Raw genomic sequence first — 22,223 nt, forward strand, 5'->3', positions numbered from 1 at the left:
AACATTTTATCCTCTACTAAATAGAAGAGATATTTTCTGAATGTTGGACTTCTGTGTTTCTCTTCTATCTAACGTATACATGAACGTTGGAAAACCATCCCAACGATCTTACACGGTAGAATTGGATTCTAGCCGTTGTAATTTGTTGAGGCTGTTTTCAAATGTTAATGTATGGTTATATATATATATATATATATATATATATATATATATGGTTTCTTGCAGTTTTTATGACGGACGAATTTGCAAGCAAGAACACATACAACTCCTGATCTTTATTGTTTCTAAAATACTCTCGAGCTCTAATTATACACACGTGTTTCATCTTAGAGAGAGTTTATAGTTTGAGTTGTAAACTTTATCATTGATTTGTATTGTTCAAATTGTATTGATTAGTTGCTGGATAAGTTGGCTAGGGAAACAAGGGTTTAGTGGTACTTGCTAGAGGAGTTTGTACTACCGGGTAGTATAGTACTTAGAGAGTAGGTTCTTAAACAGGGTTTCAGCAAGGCATTATCAGCATCTGGGATAAAGGAAGATATATTATTGTATCTTGTAGTTGTAACCTTCATTGATCAATAATATATTCTCTTCCCAAGTTGGTAAGGGACCAGGACGTAGACCGTAGGGGCTTACGTGTCGAACCTGGCTAAAATTCTTGTGTGTTCTATTTACTTTCCTGCACATTATTTTCTGCATTGCATTTAGTCATATCAGCTTACTATTATTATCAGATTATAGTTCTGTTGGTAAAATCTTAGTAAGCTATTTTCGCGTAAAATTTAAAAGTAATCCTAGTTAGCCATAATCACCTATTCACCCCCTCTAGGTGTAATTCCATAGTGATGTGGTTATGTGCTTAAAGAGGGGATACTTGTATTTATTTATCTAATATTATATGGAATATATAAAAAAATAAATTAATAATAAACCTTTTATTTGCATAAATTTATTTTGAAATTACTGAAAATACTATATTTTTCAACTTATTTACAAAAATATTAACATTTTAAAGTTGTTTTCAATTTTAAGTTTCATTTTCAAAAATAATGTTGCAACTTATTATGCAACTTAATTTCCAATTTTAAGAAGATTATAAATGTTAAGGTTGCATTTGTTGAGTTTCAAGTTTGCAAGTTTTACAACCTTAAAATCAATTTTGAAGAAATTAAAATAAAAGTTGCAGAATAGGTTCCACAGTTGCAAATCTTATTTTTGAAAATAAAACTTAAAAAGTCCATTTTTGAAAATAAGTTTAAAAATGACATTATTTTCGTTTATTTCTAAAACATGTATTATTTTAAAAAAGTCTGAAATTTATATTATGTGAAAATATTTCAAATAAATAACTAATAATATAAAATCTCACAAAATCCCAACAAAATTCTAAATAATGTATCATGGGGATATAGACACAAAAAATCAAATCTAAAAATGAAATCCAAAATGATGTGATATTAATAGCTGATATTTTTTTATTTATTAGTCATTGCATCCTTTCTCTCATTACATTCTCTCTGTACAAACTCACTGCTATCTCTGTCTGGTTGCCCCTCTTTCACTATATTTGTTGGGGCTTTGGTGTAAGAGGCAAAGGGGGAGGGGGAGGAGGAGAATCAGGTGGTGATGGTGGTGACAAAGGGGGAGGAGGAGGATGAGGAGGAGAATCAGGTGGTAATGGTGGTAAGTTCCTTTCCCTTCCATCTGAACCGTTCTCGTGAGCAGAATTTTCCTTTTCATCCTTGTGGTTGACCGAGACATCCTTCATTTTGAGCTCCTGATTGCACGATATCTTATGGATTTCATCTTCTTCAGCAGACATGTGTGAAAGCAAATGGCCAAGGACAGCAACATTGCTGTGTGAAAAACTAAGAATGAGTAACTAAGAATGTAAGACTCAGTGAAATTTGAGGTTGATGTTAAAACCCAACACCGGTTGACAAAAACCAAGCACATGTATATCTTTTCACAAAATTCAACTTTCCTAACAGGGCTGATTGGCATACTTGGAAATTATATGGCTCATAAGAAAAATTCTTATGAAATTTTAATTTGAAGATAATCAAAGGATTAAATTAAATATTTTAAGATTGTTAAAAATTTAAGCCCAAAATAAAAAATATTGAGGTTATCCGGATCTAAAAAACAAAAAAGGCATCTTATGAATGAAAGAAGAGTTACTACACTTCGTATGGAAAGGAACTGTAATGGGTAAAATAGTCCATAATTAATTAAAAATTATGTTATTTTTTGTGGTGAATGTATCTAATTACACTTTTAAGCTATGAGAACTAGTTAGTAGTTAAATAACTGCCAATAAAAATTATGCTGAACCTCATGGGCAATTCTCCAACAAAATATTTAAATATTTAACAAAATATTTAACAAAATATTTAAATGCTGGTGCAAAAACACAATATTACCAACCTCATGGGCAATTCCATTTTTAGCACAATCAGATGCAAGACGCGTTGCCCGATGTATACAGTCTTTTGACTCTGACAGTATCTCCATTATACCTGTGAATGCGTCACGAGCAACAATTCCCTCAGTACTGATAGAGCCCCGAGTAGACACATTATCCCTTGGTTGAACAAGGGAACCAATTTTAGAAGTTCTAGACACATTTTGAGATATGCTTTGAGAAGGAACTCTTATCAATTTCTTCTCCTTAGCCAGTGCAACTAGATGTCTTATAGATGGAATAGAGTCCTCGTTGTTTGATTCTGACAATGCACTAGTTTTGCTCCCTGGAACAGCATTGTTTTCTGTTTCGAGCCTATGCAAGGAGTGCAACATAAGAAAGTATATCAGGGAAATTATAATATGCTTACTATTAGGATTAGCAAAAAAAATGGGCTCATACCTTTTACTCATTTGGTTAGCTTCTAGTGATGATTTCGGCCTTTTTTCCAATAACTCCTTAATTTCTTTAACAGTTGTAGCTAAATATTTAGCTACATTCGATCTTCCTCGAGGTCTAATCTTGACATCACCTGTAAATAAATGGATGTTATTAGGTTCAACGAAAGCTGTGTTAAAAATAAAATAATTGAAGAAACGTAAATTAGTAAATTTACTCCCAAAAAATAAAATAAGAAATTATACTTCATGTTCATACTTCATGTTGAATGTCAGGTCTTAATATAAACACAACACGACATACACAAAAATACTTAAACTAACACAATTTTAAAGAAAGACAATGGGAGTTACATAGTAATACTACTTGAAAATTTCATGAAAAAAAACTATAGCATCATTGCATTCAAACATTCCTATTCACCAAATGTACAATTCATAAAAAAATGAGTAGTTTACATCTAAAATTCATATTTACATAGACAATTCATGATTTTGTTTGATTAGCATTTTTATTCTTGTGACATTACCATATGTACTTACATGTGAAAGACAATAATTTTATATTCATTTTCAATTGTATTTATTGAATCTTGTAAATAGAAAAATATTGGTATATTATCACTTAATCAAGATTAATCAAGATTATAAAAATGATAACGCTCAATTATTATCTACTGCAAGTTGAAACAAGCCATGCCATTTTAAGCTTATATAAGTAATTCGAAAAAGGATTTTACCATAATGAGGATCTTAAGCCAATAAAGTTAATTACTGTATCCTTGCTTGCAAAGAGTAGAGGTAATATTTAACCCCATTCATACAAAAACTTAGCAGATTTTCTTTAACATTTATTATTTATCAATATAAACTTCACACAAAAAATTTATATTATTGAGAGAAAGAATGTGTTAGCATGTTTTAAGAACCTAAACATTGAGGGGAAGAATGAAGTCTAAAATAAAGTGGGGATTCTCTTTTTGTCAACCTTCAATATACACTTTAATGTGCAATGGGTGGGCAATATTGCATGCACATAAATAATGCACAAATGTGTTACCTCACCACCTCTGTTATGAATTATAACTACTAAATAAAATTTTTATAATGCAAAAATACTCAATAGTCCTATAAAAGATGTAAGCTTATGATTAAGAGCAACTTAATTTCTGGTATGGAAAGTCTGCAGAATGTATGTTATTGATAAAACAGAGAAGTACATTTCTCTTATACGAGACTAACAGAGTCTCTAAAAACCACGCCCAACAGTCCTAGTTTACCTCCACTCTTTTCCTACAAAATAGCAACTACATGAAGACTATTTTTATTCCTACAGCGTGTCTATAACCCACGTTAATTTATTTAAAACATTACAATGAAATAAACAATTGATGTTTAGATTAAAATAATCCCAACATACTCCCCCTTAATCTAAACATTATCAAGGTTCTTCACTCCCAGCAAGTTCCTCATCTGCTCGAATTTCACAGCTGTCAGGGCCTTTGTCAATATATCTGCTCTTTGGTCATTCGAGTTGACATGCCTAATAACAATTAATCATTGCTCCACACAATCCCGAATAAAATAATATCTCAAGTCAATGTGTTTGCTTCTACCATGAAATACAGGATTCCGTGCCAAGTCCTCAGCCGACCTATATTAATACAAATAGTAACAGGACCTGGTTTAATGTCCATAATCTGTCCAAGAACCCGCTGGAGCCAAACAGCTTGACAAGCGGCAGCCGTGGCTGCCATGAACTCAACCTCACACGATGATAGAGCCACACAACGCTGCTTCTGTTATACCAAGGTGATGAGTTTCTCGTCAAGGTAAAATGCCATGCCACCTGTGCTCTTATGATCATCTAGACTCCCTGTCAAATCACTATCTGAGAAACCTGAAATAATATAGTTCCCTCTTTCTTTTGCGTATCTCAAACCATAATTAATAGTGCCCTTCACATATCTGCATATCCTCTTTACATCATTGTAATGAATTTCTGTTGGTCTCTCCATGTAGCGACTGACTATTCCCACTGCATAAATAATATCAAGGCGTGTGTGTACCAAGTATCTCAAACCTCTTACGACACTCTTGTATGGTGTAGAATTCACAGGCTTTCCCGTAGCATCAGCGTGGAGTTGTAATTTGTGTTCCATCGGGAACTTCACAACGTTGCAGTCTCGCATACCGGCTTTCTCCAGGACCTTCTTGGCATAGGCTGATTGTTTCAACTCGAAGTAGTCTTTTTCTTGAGACACTTCCAGACCCAAGTAATATAAAAGTAGTCCCAAGTCAGACATGGCAAATTCCCGACTCATATCCCCCTTGAATTTGGCAATGTATGACTAAGTTGATCCGGTGACAATAAGATCATCGACATAGACACCCAGGAGAAGAAAATCAGATGCATCACGTTTAGTATAAACGGCATGCTCAAACGGGCATTTGACAAACCCCATCTGAAGTAAACAGTGGTTGAGACGAGAATACCAGGCATGGGGAGCCTGGCGAAGACCGTAAAGGGCTTTGAGAAGTCGATAAACTTTGTGTTCGGATCCTAGTTTGACGTAGCCTTTTGGTTGCGAAACATAGACTTCTTCACGAATAATACCGTTGAGAAACGCTGATTTAACATCGAGGTGGTGAACCTCCCAGCTATTCTTGGCAGCCAAAGCAAGTAACAACCGGACTATTTCAAGACGAGTGACAGGGGCAAAAACTTCGTCAAAATCGACCCCCTGACGTTGTACATAGCCCTTTGCGATGAGGCGGGCTTTGTGTTTCATAACTGCACCGTGTTGATCTGTTTTTACTTTAAAGATCCACTTGAGGTCGATTGCTTTGTGACCCTTAGGCAAATCAGTGAGCTCCCATGTTTGATTATTCTCGATTGATGCAATTTTGCTGTCCATGGCAGCTTTCCAGACATTTTCTTTGATGGCCTGTTCAAAATATACAGGTTCGTCAATCCCCATGAGAAGGAGTTCATCATTCAGTTCAAAGACGTCAGTCTCATTCATGATGGCATTCACAGATCGGAATCGAAGAGGCTGTTCACTGCTCGTAGATGAGCCACCTGAGACAGTCGTGGATGAGCTTTCTAACGTGAAATTTGTGCTCCCTTCACCTGTAGTGGGAGACATTGTATCACTGGGTGCATGGACAGAATGCACAGGTGTGGATTGCAGAGAAGATGAGGTTGGAGAACGGGTGACTGGAGTGACTGGATCATCCAGAGAAGGAGTAACACTAGCTGCACTTTGAGCCTCACTGGTTGCACGTTGGGTGGTGTGTGCAGGAATTTCGCCGAGAATATATGGCCCGTGGTCAGATGACGAGTGCTGAGATGAAGATTCCCATACCCAGGCTTCAGTTTCAGCAAATGTAAAATCATGATTAACCTGGATTCTGTCTGTGATGGGATCGTATAGGCGATATGCCTTCGTCCCTGGTTCCCGGCCAAAATGGACAACTCGACGGCTGCGATCATAGAGTTTCTTCGTATGAACAGCCGGAACCTTTAGATACGCAACACACCCAAAGACTTTCAAATGAGCAACATCAGGTTTGCGACCATACCAGGCCTCATGTGGTATAATGGTAGACAGTGAACGTGTTGGCAATTTGTTGAGGAGATAGACTGCATGTGTCACAGCTTCACCCCAGTATTTGGAAGGCACATGCATTTCTTTAAGTAGGCTCCGTGTCATGGCCATAACAGTGCGGTTACGGCGCTTTACAACACCGTTTTGTTTAGGTGTGTAGGGCGTTGTATATTGCCTCTGTATCCCTTGTGATTCACAGAACGAGGTAAATGTCTTAGAACAAAACTCGCCACCGCGGTCTGTACGAAGTACCTGTATGCCCTGTTTTTTACCATTCTCAACAACCAATTTAAACTTTTTAAAGTGACTTAAGGCCTTATCTTTCATTTTGAGGATGCATACCCCCATCATACGTGTATGATCGTCTATAATTAACATGAAATAGTTGTTTCCAGCAAGGGTGGGGGGTGAAATGAGTCCACATATGTCCATATGTAATAATTCCAATGAAACTTTTACAGAAAATGAAGTTTAAGGGGGAAATGGCTTACATGTTTGTTTAGACATGAGGCATCCATTGCATAGCTCCTTCTGTGTTCCAATATGTGGTAGTCCAGTTGCCATTTCGTGACGTGACATCGTTTGGAGAGCTCCAACATTTACATGCCCGAACCGTTTATGCCACACCCATGCCTCCTGTTCACTTTTGATCAGCAAATAGACTAGTGGTGCCTCAGCAATATGAATTTTGTAAAGTCTGTTGCTCGATCTTTTGACATTGATGAGCATCCTTCCACAACTATCATAGACCCACAAGTGCTCTCCATTCATGACCACGCGATTTCCCTCTTCAGATAATTGGCCCAAGCTGATTATATTACACCGCAACGTGGGGATGTGGTAAACGTCATTAAGAATTTTTGTCTCCCCATTTTTACATGCAATCCGGATGGAACCTTTCCCTTCAATTTTCACTAACGACCCATCTCCAAATTTAACTTCTCCTTTCTTTGTTTTATCCAACTGTTCAAATTTTCCATGACAGCCAGTCATATGATTACTGGCTCCATTATCTAGGTACCACGTATTCTCTGCTGCATTCTTGTCTCCAACTACAGTTTTGCCTTCGACAAATGAGGTCATAGTCTCCATATTCTCTCCATTCTTGACAACCATTAGCAACGCCGGTTCATCATCATTTATTTGTGCTAAGTTTGCTTCTCCCCTCTGTTGTCGTTCTCGATTGGTTTACGACATTCAACTGCGTAATGCCCGAACGTGCCACAATTGTAACACCGAATTTGACTCTTGTCTCGGGCACCACGAGTGTATTTAGCACGAAAATCTCTGACTCTTTACGACATACGACTCTTGAACTGTCTCTCCCAACGCCCGGATGTTTGTTACCAGCCCGTTGAGTCTCATACAGAAATCATCCAATTGCTCTGACTCCTTCATCCTTAGTGACTCAAATTCCGACCTCAAGGTTTGAGCCTTGGCTAGTTTTACTTTTTCAGCACCCTGACATAATGTTTTGATCGCACTCCAAGCATCTTTGGACATTTTCTTCCCAGCGATTGTCAACAGTATGTCATCACCAAGACCTTGGTAGATTAGCGCTAAAGGCCGCTTATCCATCTTCTGCTCAACAACAATCTTAGGATCTTTGGCTTCGATGGGATCCCAGACTTCGTGAGCCTGTATGAAAACTTTCATTTTCATAGCCCATACAGTGTAGTTCGATTTTTTAAGTATGGGATAGCTTAGTCCGAACGCCCCTTCTTTAGTCTTGCTTCCCTCCATGTGTCGTAGGTTATCAGATGAATTTCACGGGTGGTTTTGGTTTTAAAGCTCCGATACCAAATGTAAGCTTATGATTAACAACAACTTAATTTCTGTTATGGAAAGTCTGCAGAACGTATGTTATTGATAAAACAGAGAAGTACATTTCTCTTATACGAGACTAACAGAGTCTCTAAAAACCAGGCCCAACAGTCCTAGTTTACCTCCACTATTCTCCTACAAAATAGCAACTACATGAAGACTATTTCTATTCCTACAACGTGTCTATAACCCACGTTAATTTATTTAAAACATTACAATGAAATAAACAATTAATGTTTAGATTAAAATAATCCCAACAAAGACATCATACACTATTAGACTACTTTAAGATATAGAACAATAATATTTTGGCCTATTATTTTTTATAGCATACTTAATAATCAAGTTTTTTTGTAATCTTGAGACTTCTGCAATGTGTAAATTATTTCATTTAGTGGGCTAGTCTAGAAATGGAACATTAGAGTGGTCTATAGGTAGGCATTATTGGGTTGACAAACACAAATATTTTTATTTTTAAATTTTTTCCTACTAAAAACTTGGCATGGAGTTAGGATTTAGCGCCTTCGTATTGTCAAATTTATAAACATGAATTTATGATAAACATATAGCCAAATTGAAAGTTTATAGGAAAATTCACATGTAAGTATAATTTTTTGATAGACCAAGAAAATTCCTTTTGTAGAGAATTTATATATTTAGATCTAACACATCCACATCCACACACATATTTTACAATCCAGCTATTAAGATGATCTAACAATGCCTAGGGTATCGTCAATGATTGCATCATGAACTATTAACTCATGTCAGTTTTCCGTGAATCCTCAAAGGATCCATAAATCTCTACATATTTAGTAAGTTGCCCTTCACAAATTTGATTTTCATACCATTGACATAGGTTTACTAATATAAGGAATTGAGAAGAAGCTTACTGTTCATGTGTCCCAAATAACTGTACACAATATCTCCATTTATCTGTAGTTTTTCCAAAATCTTCAGCCCTGGCCAACTCGAAAGTTCAAGACAATTATACATAAGAATATGTGATAGGTTCCACTTAAAAATATATTAACATCAAAGCCTAGTATGAATTTACATATATTTAATTATTTATAGTGAGCATAATATTTTTTCTATTAAGTAAATTATAAATACCTTAAACAATAAAATAGAACTAATATATATGAGATTATTATATGTATTGCTCATTTATGTGGAATTAAAATACAATATATATTAAACAGGTGTTTTACTATACTGTTATTATGGAAAAAATAAAAATAAATAAACAGTGTAGGTAATACTTTATAAACATATTTAATAAGATAATATAGAAACCCATTTTATACGCAAAAAAATATAATTTCATTTTATCTATTTAAATTTTACAACAGTGTATTACTTGAAATCCTGTTAATATTTTAGACATATATTCCCCTGTGAATTTTAAAATTTTAGGAAATTAATATTAGAATCACTGCTTAGATGTTATATAGATAATGTAGATTTATATTCTTATATCATTAATATTTTATAATATTTACCTTTTAAATCTTTTAAGAAAATATTTTTTAACACAAAGACACTATTTTCATTGTGTGAAAGCATCTTTTATATGCACCAATATGTCAAAAAGCTCCTTTTTATAAAAAAAAGTAATTAGGGGAATAAAGGATAAACACCAAGTACTACATTTACAAAACTAAAAGACTATTAGTTTAGTGTTGTTTATTTGTCATTCACGACTATCTCATGATTTCAAGTCCTCTTATACAGATTTTAGCATAATTTACCCTAAAAAAATGAGGATAGCAAGGTGTATGGCATATAAAATTGATTGTCCAATACAAGTAAAAGTGCAACTAAGATAATTGGACTAGAAAATTAGTAGACATGGTATATGAAAAGAACAAACCACAGCTGGCCATGCCGGGTAGTCAGCAGTCTTCACCAGAACTAGATCTCCATGCTTGAAGTATTGACTTCTTTTATTATGAGATCTGCTGCTTGATCCATGAACATGTCTGATAGGAGCCATTTTTTAATTGCGGTAGGGATAAAGAGAAATGTAATCAAGTGACTATTTGTGAATAAAAAGTTATTGAGAGATTTGTAAGATGTGTATTTTATGTATAGAGAGAGATAGAGTTATATATATATATACGAAACTGATATATATATATATACACACATATACGCGGAATGAAAATTTAAGGAAAAGAGGGCTAAGGTACATTATATATATAGAGTAATGATGAAATACAAACTAAAATTAAACCAATCTAATTTAATGGCCCCACACAACTACTCTGCACCCTCTCACACCTAATTCCAGCTTTTCACCTCCGTTTTTAATTTGATTTTTCCCGCCAAACCGTAAGTTTGTTTTAAAATCTTATTTCACTGTATTTTTCTACATCTCTTAACGATCGATTTGCATACCATATCTGTTATATTTCGAATTAATTTAAAAAAAAATTTTGATTTCTGGTTACTATTCTAAATTGATTTCTATTTGAGTAGCCCGATATATATATACACACATATAGGCCAAGTTATAGATTCAGAAAAAGATGTACACTTGATGCGGCCTTACTATGTGTCAGATTGGTAGGGTGCCACATAGACACGCTATTAGTTACAATTCTTCTTTCACTTTCTATTTTTTCTTTCTATAGTTATTTTAATATTAAATAAAATATTGGATCCGAGTTGAAAGCTCAAATAGTTTATTTAGTTTTTGATTTTTTATAATTTGTGATTGTAACATTTCAAGTTTCAATAACAATGTTTTTAAAATATATCTCGAATTTTAATTTATTTGGTAACATCAAATGCGGGTATGTCAAAAAAAAATGTTTACCCCTTATAATTATCTTTATATGTAGTAAATTTTTACAAAATTTTAAATAACGACCTTAGCATTTTATTGAATTAATAGCAAATCGATCATTTGGAATTTCAAATTTTTTTGAAATAGTCACAATTTTTTCATAAATTTAAATACACATGAACTTTTATAAATAACAACCCAGTCCCTTTAAGTTTGTAAAAATTACTAGATAATAACTTGTAATTTATTTGAAATCAATTCGTAAAATATGAAGAATCTTTCTTGCCCAACCAATGTGGTTTTCGATCTGTTTCATGCATTAAAACATGTTTGAACACATAAAGCCTAAAGTATAGCTATAAAAATATAATGACGTGCGTCTTAAAATTTAATGTGATTTTAACAGATAAAGTCTAAGGTAGAGATTTAAAAATATAATGACATATGTCTTAAAATTGAACATGATTCTTCCATTACAAAAGCTCGAATATTACATATTAAATAAATGACTAATTTGAATATTTTTTAAATTAATGTGGCTTGATATGACAAACTAGAATTGTTTAAAAAAATTAGAAGTTGTCATGTAATGATTTCAAGAATGCTCTATTTTTGTCCATGTTCTACTTTCTTAAAGTAGAACATGGACAAAAATAGAGCATTCTTGAAATCATTACATGACAACTTCAGTATTGTCTTATACAATTGGAGATTGTAAAAACACCAAGTGGATAATAATTTTATTCAAAATTGAGTGTGTTGAAAATAATATATACATGATCAACTTGGGAAAGTTAAAAATATTAAGGATAATATTGGTCGTAATCGAATAATGGGAATATCAACAAACTATTAACAAATCATGTGGCAACCTCTTTACTTTGAGGTTATTGAAAAATGTAAAGGAGTACACACTGAGGATGATCATATCAAGTCTATAATTTGTTGCACCTTCTTTGGATGAATTACTAAATTTTCAAAGTTCTTTGCATCTAGTGCAAGAGTTTTTAGCATTTCATTAATTTGAGGTGCATAGTTCTTCCATTCTACAAAATTTTTGGACTAATAAATTATATATCTAATACAGCAACCTGCACTTCCATGAAATATTTTATTCTATATAGACTAAAATATGGCAATTTCTTTGAAGAATTATGGGTTCCATAATCGATTTTTTTATGTAAGTTGTTCGATGTAATGATTCACCACATTAATGCTAGCATTCTTTATTCTACGTGCATTTCTCAAGGTCAGGTTTCTTTCTTAAATGGCTTAATGACCTTTTGGCCCTTAAAGTATGGGTCAATATACCTACAAGCCCCAAAAGTATAAAGCCGTACCCTTTGACCCCTAGAGTATTAAATATCGTTCCCTTTAGCCCTTTTCGTGATTAAAACGACATATCGGACTAAATCAGAGGGTAAAACAGTCTTATTGTAAAAAAGGCTAAAAGGAACGGTACCTAATACTATAAGGGTAAAAGGTATGGAAAATTGGCTTTTACTAAAATTGTTCCCTATTAATCAGTTGTTGATCCACAACTCCGTCTTTTGGTTTATTGTGATGGCCACCTGACTCCTAAAGCTAACATATATTACACTTCTCTGTAGTTGTGCATCGAGCCAAGTTAAGCAGCTCATGTCTTCTTTCCAAAGACTATTTGTGGAATGAGCCTGCGGAGACTTTATGGATGCTGCAAGTTTTGTGTTGTAGAGTGAATGTAGAGGACCAACAACATAAAATTTACCCAAGAACGGGAGGCCGATTGGCCCAGGTGAAAGTTTTGTTCTAGCATACAAACCAAGAAGATATTGTACAGAGATCAAGAAAAATAAAAAGAATGTTAATAAGACATAAGGTTCCATTTCTGTTGAGTGTCCATTACCCAAACACCTCAATCTCTACTTCTTATACCACCAGTACTAGCTTGTGGGTAACTAACCATAATGTGACGTGCATGTTTTGTGCATGCAACCTGTAGTTTTGTCTTCAGCAGTTCAGCTGAGATTCCTTTCGAGAGCAGTAGGTTCCAAAACGATGACGGCGGATACCATTGTTGTCTTTTGGTTATATCATTTGAATACTATCATGTGTCAATAAACACTGCCTAATGACAATGATCGCAAGTTCTCTCTGTGAAGTGAGAGACGAGAATACATATATCACAAATGAGCGAATATTATACATATATCACACTGTGAAGTGTACAAAATAGCTCGTACAAAGCATATCTAAACCTCTATACAATGATCGAACATGACGGACTAAAGACTGTACCCTTAGTATATAAGATCAATCTGGACAGCCTCTGAGGCTTCTCCTCAATCCTGCGGGTAACAACATACACTAATATGGTTGTTCACTGCTAGTTTGTTCTTCCTCCGTTTTAAGTGAAATTAGTGTGTAGTAATTTGTCTTTTGCTCTCTGACAAAAGCAAAGTATCTTTGTTATTTCATATATAGTTTTTCACTGCTAGTTAACTGAAGATATAATAATAAAATAGCAGTTTGCAATTAGAAAACCAGCTGACATAGGACTTAAAGGAGGAGATTCCCGTGAAAAGATCAAGTACAACCTTTTCAACCTTGTATCCATCGCTTGTTATGTTGGAAATACACATGTTTAATTTCTTGCAGGTCATGACATTTTGTTAAAGTTGTATGCTTAAAGCAACTCAGAGTGTCTCAAATTATACAAATTTTTCCTAATTCTGCAGATGCTCATTGAGCAATGCAGTAGACAGATAGGATAGGCTGCTGTAAGAGGGCTGATGGGTTTGGCAGCTGAGCATAAACCAAACATTTGATGTTTGCATTTTCGGTTTGTGAGCAGATACGGACATCTATATTTTATTATCGGAAGCACTTATGTTTAATCTTTTTCTCCAGGTGGAAGGTAAAACTACAAACCTATTCAGTTAATAGATATTTTGGACACTATATGACAGAGACGTTTGACACTAATGCATCAAATATCTATCATTAAAATTAATCTTAAAGTTTGACACTCAGCTCTTTTCACTTCATGAATCTTCTCTATCAAAGCTAGTATATCCTCCATACGGTTCCTTTTAGCCCCTATAGTATCAAATATCATTCCTTTTAGACCTTTTTTTACAATAAAGACTGTTTTACCCTCTGATTTAGTCTGATATGTTGTTTTAATCATGAAAATGGCTAAAGGGAACGGTATTTAATACTCTAGGATTCAAAGGGTACGACTCCCTACTTTTGGGGCTGGTAGGTACATTGGCCCGTACTTTAAGGGCGAAAAGGTCATTAAGACTTCTTAAATATTTATCCTGTCTGGAAAAATGACTCTCATGTTTGTTAGATTTATGTCCATCTTAGACAATAACTGTTACCTCTTGGGATGCCTACTTCAAATTGATTTTTTTGTTTAAATGGTTTATTTAGAGTTACAAAGGTTACGTTCTTTAACCTCTATATAAAATTCCATATAATTTGAGTTCCTGCATCGTATAATTTCCGGTGATAAGATCAGTTAAAAATCTAAAGAATACTAAAGTATCTTATAATCTACTATCTTGTATTGATCATAATATTTTTCTGATAATAGTAAGTGAAAAAATACAAGTTGGGATGTATAGAGGTGCTAAAAGAAGAAATGTTGTAGTACAGACTTTACGTGTACTTTTTGCTAATGAGGATTTTTAGAGAATATAATCTTTTCGCCCTGTTTACTCTCCATTATTCGTTGCACCCTATCCTTCCTAAAACTGGTCGAATTTTTTTAACTTACCACCTTTCTTTTTCTCAAACGCCTAACTAACCTCAACCTTTTCAGAACGTGAATGACAGAGGTATGAAGATGTCCAATTTTGTTGATTAATTCGGGACCTTGCAGTTGCTATTCTTCATGTGTGCCTTGCATGGAGGGGACTTGCAGCAAGCGGAAAGATGTTGAGGCACACAGGCTAGCCCCACAACATCTCATTTTGCATAATTGTAGAAGTACATCTACTTTTCTCTGCTTATTATTTTTTTGTTCTTTCACCTCACCTAAAAATAACTTCTTTTTATATTCATTAGCCTCCAGATTCTACTTCAAATTCTGGTCAACCGCCGACTAGGGTGGGACTGACAAAGTCACTCTAGTCTAAATGAATAACATCACTCTTGAAATTGATCTAATTCAACATACCATTTTGCAATTATGGCATCCTCGTAACATAAGCTGGAATCAAGAAACCTGATGGCATCGACTTTGGTTAATAGAAGATTGTTTAAGCGACTGCAAACGAGTACACTATAATTTGCAAAATAATTTGAGCACAAAAGTTAGGAGATAATGGAGAATCTATAAAGATAACATAATAGATTGAGTAGGGTCGACACAATTTATATATGTGACATTAATAACACAGGCAATAATGATATTTCGGTACTACACATGTGTCCGATTATATGTGGAAGTGAAAAGTAATTAGTAACAACTTAAAATATTTCGATATTACATTTGAAGCCAATTTACAAGACATGGAAATTAATTCACAAGGCTTTAACTTATTCACAGATTCATAAGATAGATAGGGAAAAAACATTTTTATGTGAATATAACCAAAAAAATCTTGATTAACTATACTACAACAGAAATTTACAATAAGATTTTGAATAGGCAAATATTTTTGCCAAATGTGTAATCTATCATGTGGCAAGTATAGTTCTCAAAAAGAGTTTCAAAACGGGAGAAGAATGGTTAGAAGTGGAACAGATGAGCAGATGAATTCAAATAGACTTAATATAAAAGATATTTTATTGACAAGTTAATCATGATTACTTCAAGGAGAATAAAACAAATTTGTAACAATTAAAATCATGAAAGAAATAATGTTACCGTCCTTTGTAAGAAAAATCATGTCTTGTCAATCACTTGCTGAGATCAAATTTGCAATCCAAATCAATAATTTATTCATGATTCTCCCCCTAAGCATTTGCATTAATGAATTTAATAGCAAAATCAAGAATCTCTTTTTCACTGATCAATTTGTCAGAAATTAACAAATCATTAGTAATGTAAACTACAGTATTAGTTCCATGCGAAGCTCCCCCTATAATTGTGTGGTCAGTTCCTGATAGATTTACATTGATCCCCCTTAACTCATGCATTATCACAATCTTGACTTAATAGCATCAGGATTTTCCTTTTTTCCTGATTTAAGATTATTAACCACTAGTGCAACCTTTTCTAGAGTGCATGATTTTCCAACTTTTATATACTCGTATCTATAGGCTTTGAAAACAATCTTCTATGTGATCTTATGAACTACTTCACAGTGAGTATCATAGAATACAACATAGAAACCTCTGTCAGTAATTTGACTGATATTCTACAGATTGTGCTTCAGTCCATCTACCAGAGCTACGTTTGAGATGCTGACATTTCCAATTATTATATTGTCATATCCCAGTATTTTTCCTACATTGACATAACCATAGAAAACTATTGGGCCAGCCTTCTACTCATATTCTGATAACAGGGATTTAGTTTCACTCATATATGCCGAACAACCACAGTACAAGACAAGCACATTCTTCTTGTTTCCCTGTAATCAGAAATATAAAAATCAGTTAGAATTTCTAACAACCCACACTTGTTGGGTCCTTTTTGACATCTTATATATTTTTATATTAAAAGAATTCTTGTCAGGATTTAATCCATCAGGAGTTACTCCATCAGGATTTATCGCGATAGTTTTAACTTTATAAGATGCATGCACATTCAATTTAGCAGTTCTATTTAAAAAACAATTTTATTCAATTTTGGAAAAGGATCATAATTATTGTGATACAAATTATGATAATCTTTACAAGTGTAAATAGAATGTCAACTGCTACCACAATGAGAACAAGGATTCTAGACTTTGTAAAGTACTGATCTACCACTAATATCAGACTCATGTATCTTAAAAATTTTCTTTTTAGGCTTCCTGTAATCAATAGCAATATGATTAGTATTATCAAAGTTAAAACAAGCTTTTCTAGGAGCATGAGGAATGTACTTATAATTTCTTTCCTTATTTATCTCTTGTTTTCCGTTTCTACCTCTCTTATTCCTAGATTTGGGAGTCCTATTAGTTAACTCAAAAATTTTCTTCTGTAACTGACTTTTAGAAAGAAGTCCTATATTTTTTCTTTTCTTTTCTTGAATTTTAGGCTCTTCTTTCCTTTTATCAGAGACTCTAGGTTTAGATTTCATCTCATCAGAATTCTTAGAGGTAGAAAAAACTTCATAGACAGATTTCACTTCATTTTATTAGTTCTAACAAACTTAACATGAATTAATAGCCTTATTGATATTCCTATCAGTAAATTTATTATAAACCAGACTTTCTTTCTAATTTTTGTCACTATTGAAACTATGAACTTTCTTTCTTGAAGTCATCAATATTTTAAACACCTCTCTTTCATTCTCAAGAACTTTCTCTAGTCTAGCATACTTGATGTTTTTCTAGAGTTTCATTATGTTGGGCCTTCATGCATGCATACTAACTCAGATTCTAAAAAATTATTTCTATCTCTAAGCTTCTTATTATCAGCAATTAAATTGTCACATTCAATAGTCTTATTTTTAAAAGTGACATGTAAAGAGTATAAGTTTTCAGTTCAGAAATGTTATCAATATCAAGAGGGATATAACTGAAGGTACCTTATCAGTTCTTGAAGCATCCTCTTCATGAGTTGCCATGAGTGCATAGCATTCATCATCATTGTCAGTTCATGATGAGTCCATCCAGCCTTTGTTGGAGTTTGTTATGACCAAAGCCTTTCCAGTTATCTTGGGGAATTCAGAAGCCAGATGTCCCCTTTCATTGCAGTTGTAACAAGTCATCTTGGTCTTGTAAAACTTCCTTCCCTTGGTGTACTGTCAATCAGTCTTTCTGAACTTGCCTTTATCATCACCAAAAAATCTTGTATTGAAACCACCTCTTCTTTATAGTTTTACAAACCTCATCTTTCTAAAGCCTTTAATTTGCATTGCGGCCATTTCAACAACTTAAGGATTATCCAGATCAATCTCGGTATCCTCATCAGTGCATGTGTCATAAATTATCAGTATCTGACTCTTCCATCATGTTCCATCTTCTTGACCTCTCAATCATTTTTCCTTGCTTTTATGAGTCTTAGCATTGAGAGCCACGACATTCATCATCTGACTCTTTCTATTCTTCCTTTGTTAGATCTCGAAGTCATGAGTTTTCAACATCCCATACACTTCATCCAGAGTCAGTGAATCAAGATCATATTGATGTCTGATTATTGATCCTTGAGTATCCCAATATTCTGGAAGAGCTCTCAAAAACTTAGTGTTTGGGTTTTCTCTTTCATATTCTTTTCTAACCAATTGACTAATCAGCCTTCACATTAAATTGTTCATATTCTTGCACAAGAACAACTCTTCTATTCTTCTTGATTTCTATTATACTTTGACACTGTGTCTCCAAGGCGTCCCATATCTCCTTTCTAGTCTTGCAAGCAATCACTCTGTTTGATATCATATTGTCCAAACTATTGTGCGGAATATTCATGACTTTTGTATCCTTTAGCATTGAAGCCGATTCCTGATCTGACCACTTCGATCTTTCTTTTCTGGCATAGTGTTTAGGAACATTTGCGGTCATAGCCACAGTTTCCACAGGGTATGGATGTCCTGTTTAGATGATATCAACATATGTATCATCAATAGCTTCTAGGAACATCAACATCTTTATTCTCCATTTAGAGTAATTAGCTTTCTTCCGGATGGGAATTTTCATGCTTTTATACTTACTTCTAGACATCTTGACCTTTTCAAATTAATAGTTAATTTTACCGCTCTGATACCACTTGTTGCCAAGTAAAGTAATTGTTTAAGGGGGGTTGGATATAATTACTAAACAAATCGATATATTATGAAAGTAAAGTAAAAACAGATGAATCAAATCATAGTTTATATTTATCTTTATGAAGATATGTTATAGTATAATTCTACCACTTTCTATATATATCAACTATAATTCTATAAAACAACACCTTTTAATTTATCTCGCAGTTCTGACTTGTCATCCAAGTCATTCTCAACGAATAACCTGGTCAACGGAGATATGCTATAGCTTTGACGGATATTCATATGTAGACATCAACGGATGATTTAATAGATTGTCAATGGATAATAATGAAGCTTTCAACGGATAATCATATCCTAACAATTGATCATATCCTGATTTCTCTGTCAGAACCTGACGCCTTGATAAATCCTGATTCGTGACGTAGACAATTCCTAAAAATTATTAAATCCAAAAATCTTTGGGTTTTACCTTTCTGCCTATGTGAATGCTTCAAAATGGAATCCACAAGAAAGAAAATTTTTACTCTACCGTGCATATTATGCTCTTTATCCAACTTCTCTATTATAAGTTTAGTAACCTGCACACAACAATATTTATCATCAAAGTAGGAAATTACAAATTTACCTACTATATAAAATTAAAAACTAATCCAACTACATGCACTTGTGATTAAAGGAAGTAACCCTATATATTTAATCAAATTAATATAGACATATACCGAAAGATTGATATTAATTAAGTTTCCACATTAACACTTTTAATAAATCATAAAATTCAATTTATTCTTAAAGATGATAAGTTATTTAAAATATATGAGCTTTAACATTGTTTATGGCCAATCAAGAAATAAATATTTAACAAAATATTTAAATGTCGGTGCAAAAATACAATATTACAAACCTCATGGGCAATCCCATTATTAGCACAATCAGATGCAGGATGCTTTGTCCGATGTATACAGTCTTTTGACTCTGACATTATTTCCATTATACCGTTGAATGTGTCACGAGCAACAATTCCCTCAATACTGAATTTATTATCCAAAGTGCCATAATAGTCATATAAGGAATAAATCTATGAGTCATAAATGAAGTGACTCAAGAATTCCAGGGAAATGGAATCAAAATAAAGGTGGACGAATGGACAATGTTGCACAGAGTTGTAATGCACAGAATGGACAATGTTGCACAGAGTCGACTTTAAAAAAGTTTGAGAAGGTCTCGAAGATGATTCCAGGTAATCTACATATCACAGATGGATGGAGGAAATGGATGCTCCATTATCAGACATGGTTTCTGCTATGATATTGTGTTATAGTGTCAAGTGTTCTTCAAATGAGCGGATAGTGAATTCTGGAGCCATAAATTACATAACAACCTCTTTAAATTTATTGACAAATATTAATATGACACCAGCACATTATTAAACTAACTACGAGAGATAATTTTGTCGCCTTATTGGTGATTTTCAACTTAAAAATGGATTGAAGTTGTTGGGAACCTTGTATGTTCCAAATTTTAATCATAACTTACTATCTATATACAAGGTAGCTATAAATAATGATTGTCATATCATCTTCAATCCTGATAAGTGCATTTTCAAATATTATGTCACAAACGCAGTTCAGGAAGTGAAAATTTTGCAATGGACTATATTATATAAAGTCTGATGGTGTAAAAGTATGCAACAATTTAACATGCAGAGCAATAAAGCCTCAATTTTGTAAAGATACGTATGTGCTTTGAGACAATAGACTTGGTCATGCTCCTCTGTTGGATATCTAATCTAAACACTATCAAATAAATTAGAATATTATGATTGATATGTGAGGATTTGGCCAGCAAGTAATGGCTTAATATTAGGGTGAATAAAAGGCAGTAGAATCATGTTAGGAGCTGTCATTGCGTGTTTCCTTCTATAGGTGTCGTTTTCTATTGTATTTATATTCTGTTTTGTATACTCTTTCTTGGTATGCTAATACATCAGTTTTCTTCTCAGTTTATATACATACTAGAGCGTGCGTGTGTATTAATTCTATACTTGGTATCAGAGCCTACTAGATGGAGACGAACAAAGCTAAAGAGAGTTCATTTGGTTTGAGTTACCCAATGTTGACAAAAGCAAACTACACGGTCTGGGCGCTTAAGATGAAGGTGTTTATGCAGGCTCACGGCGTGTGGGAGGCAATTGAACCCAAGGATGCTAAGGCTGCACTCGAGGACAAGATTGATAAGCGCGCGCTGGCAGTAATCTACCAGGGAGTCCCAGAAGATGTACTGCTGTCTATCGCGGAGAAAAAGACATCCAAGGACGCTTGGAATGCATTAAAAACCATGTCGATGGGTGCGGAAAAAGTGAAATCAACCAAGGCTCAGACATTAAAACGTGAATTCGAGGTACTGCAGATGAAAGAAAACGAGGCATTCGATGAGTTCTATCTCAAACTAAATAGTCTGGTCACCAATATTAGAGCGTTGAGGGAGAAAATGGAGGAGGCATATGTTGTGAAAAAAATTCTCAGGGTTGTTCCCACCAGGTTCTTACAGATTGCATCAGCTATAGAGTAATTCGGGAACCTGGATGAGATGTCAGTTGAAGAAGTCATTGGTTCTCTTACAGCACATGATGAGAGGCTGAAGGGGTCGACTGAAATAAACCATGGGCAACTTCTTTTGACAGAAGAAGAATGGAGAAAGAAAGAAATCAGTGAGGGACAATTACTCTTAACTCGAGAAGAGTGGTTGAAGCGTAAGGACAAAGATAGTGCTCGAAATAGTTGTGATAATCGGGCGAGAGAGGGAGGTCGTGTAACTCGTGACAAGAGCAGGGTGAGATGCTATAACTGCCAAGGATATGGGCATTTCGCATATGAATGTCAGTAAACCACGGAGAGATAGGAGGTTCAGAAGGAAGCTAATCTCTCTAAAGTTCAAGAGGATGAACCGGCACTACTCATGGTCGAAGTGGGCCGAACAGAGGTGGAGTCAATGTTACTCAAGGAAGATGCTGTTATTCCGGAGCTGCTAGGAGATCGTGAAAAACAAAGGGATTCCAAAATTTGGTACTTAGACAATGGTGCTAGTAATCACATGACAGGGCAAAAGGGAAAATTTAAGGAGCTAGATCAGCATGTGACGGGCAAGGTAAAATTCGGTGATGGGTCAACTGTGAATATTGAAGGCAAAGGATCGGTTGTATTTCAATGCAAAAATGGTGAGGAACGAACGCTAACGGAGGTATACTACATCCCAAGCTTGTGTAATAATATTATAAGCTTGGGAC

General features: G+C 34.3%; 1 protein-coding gene across 1 annotated transcript; it reads left to right on the forward strand.

Moving 5' to 3' along the window:
* The first annotated feature begins 21,001 nt into the window (after window positions 1-21,001).
* LOC141718572 (uncharacterized) lies at window positions 21,002-21,508 on the forward strand. The gene has a single exon (XM_074520955.1). The coding sequence runs from the start codon at window positions 21,002-21,004 to the stop codon at window positions 21,506-21,508; it is 507 nt and encodes a 168-aa protein (XP_074377056.1).
* Window positions 21,509-22,223: the final 715 nt, after the last annotated feature.

The sequence above is a fragment of the Apium graveolens genome, chromosome 1 (assembly GCF_009905375.1).
Source record: "Apium graveolens cultivar Ventura chromosome 1, ASM990537v1, whole genome shotgun sequence".
Classification (NCBI taxonomy): Eukaryota; Viridiplantae; Streptophyta; class Magnoliopsida; order Apiales; family Apiaceae; genus Apium; species Apium graveolens.

Bases quoted from the DNA above. Each gene is read 5' to 3' on its own strand.
- LOC141718572 (XM_074520955.1), top strand. From the start codon at position 21,002: ATGGAGACGAACAAAGCTAAAGAGAGTTCATTTGGTTTGAGTTACCCA.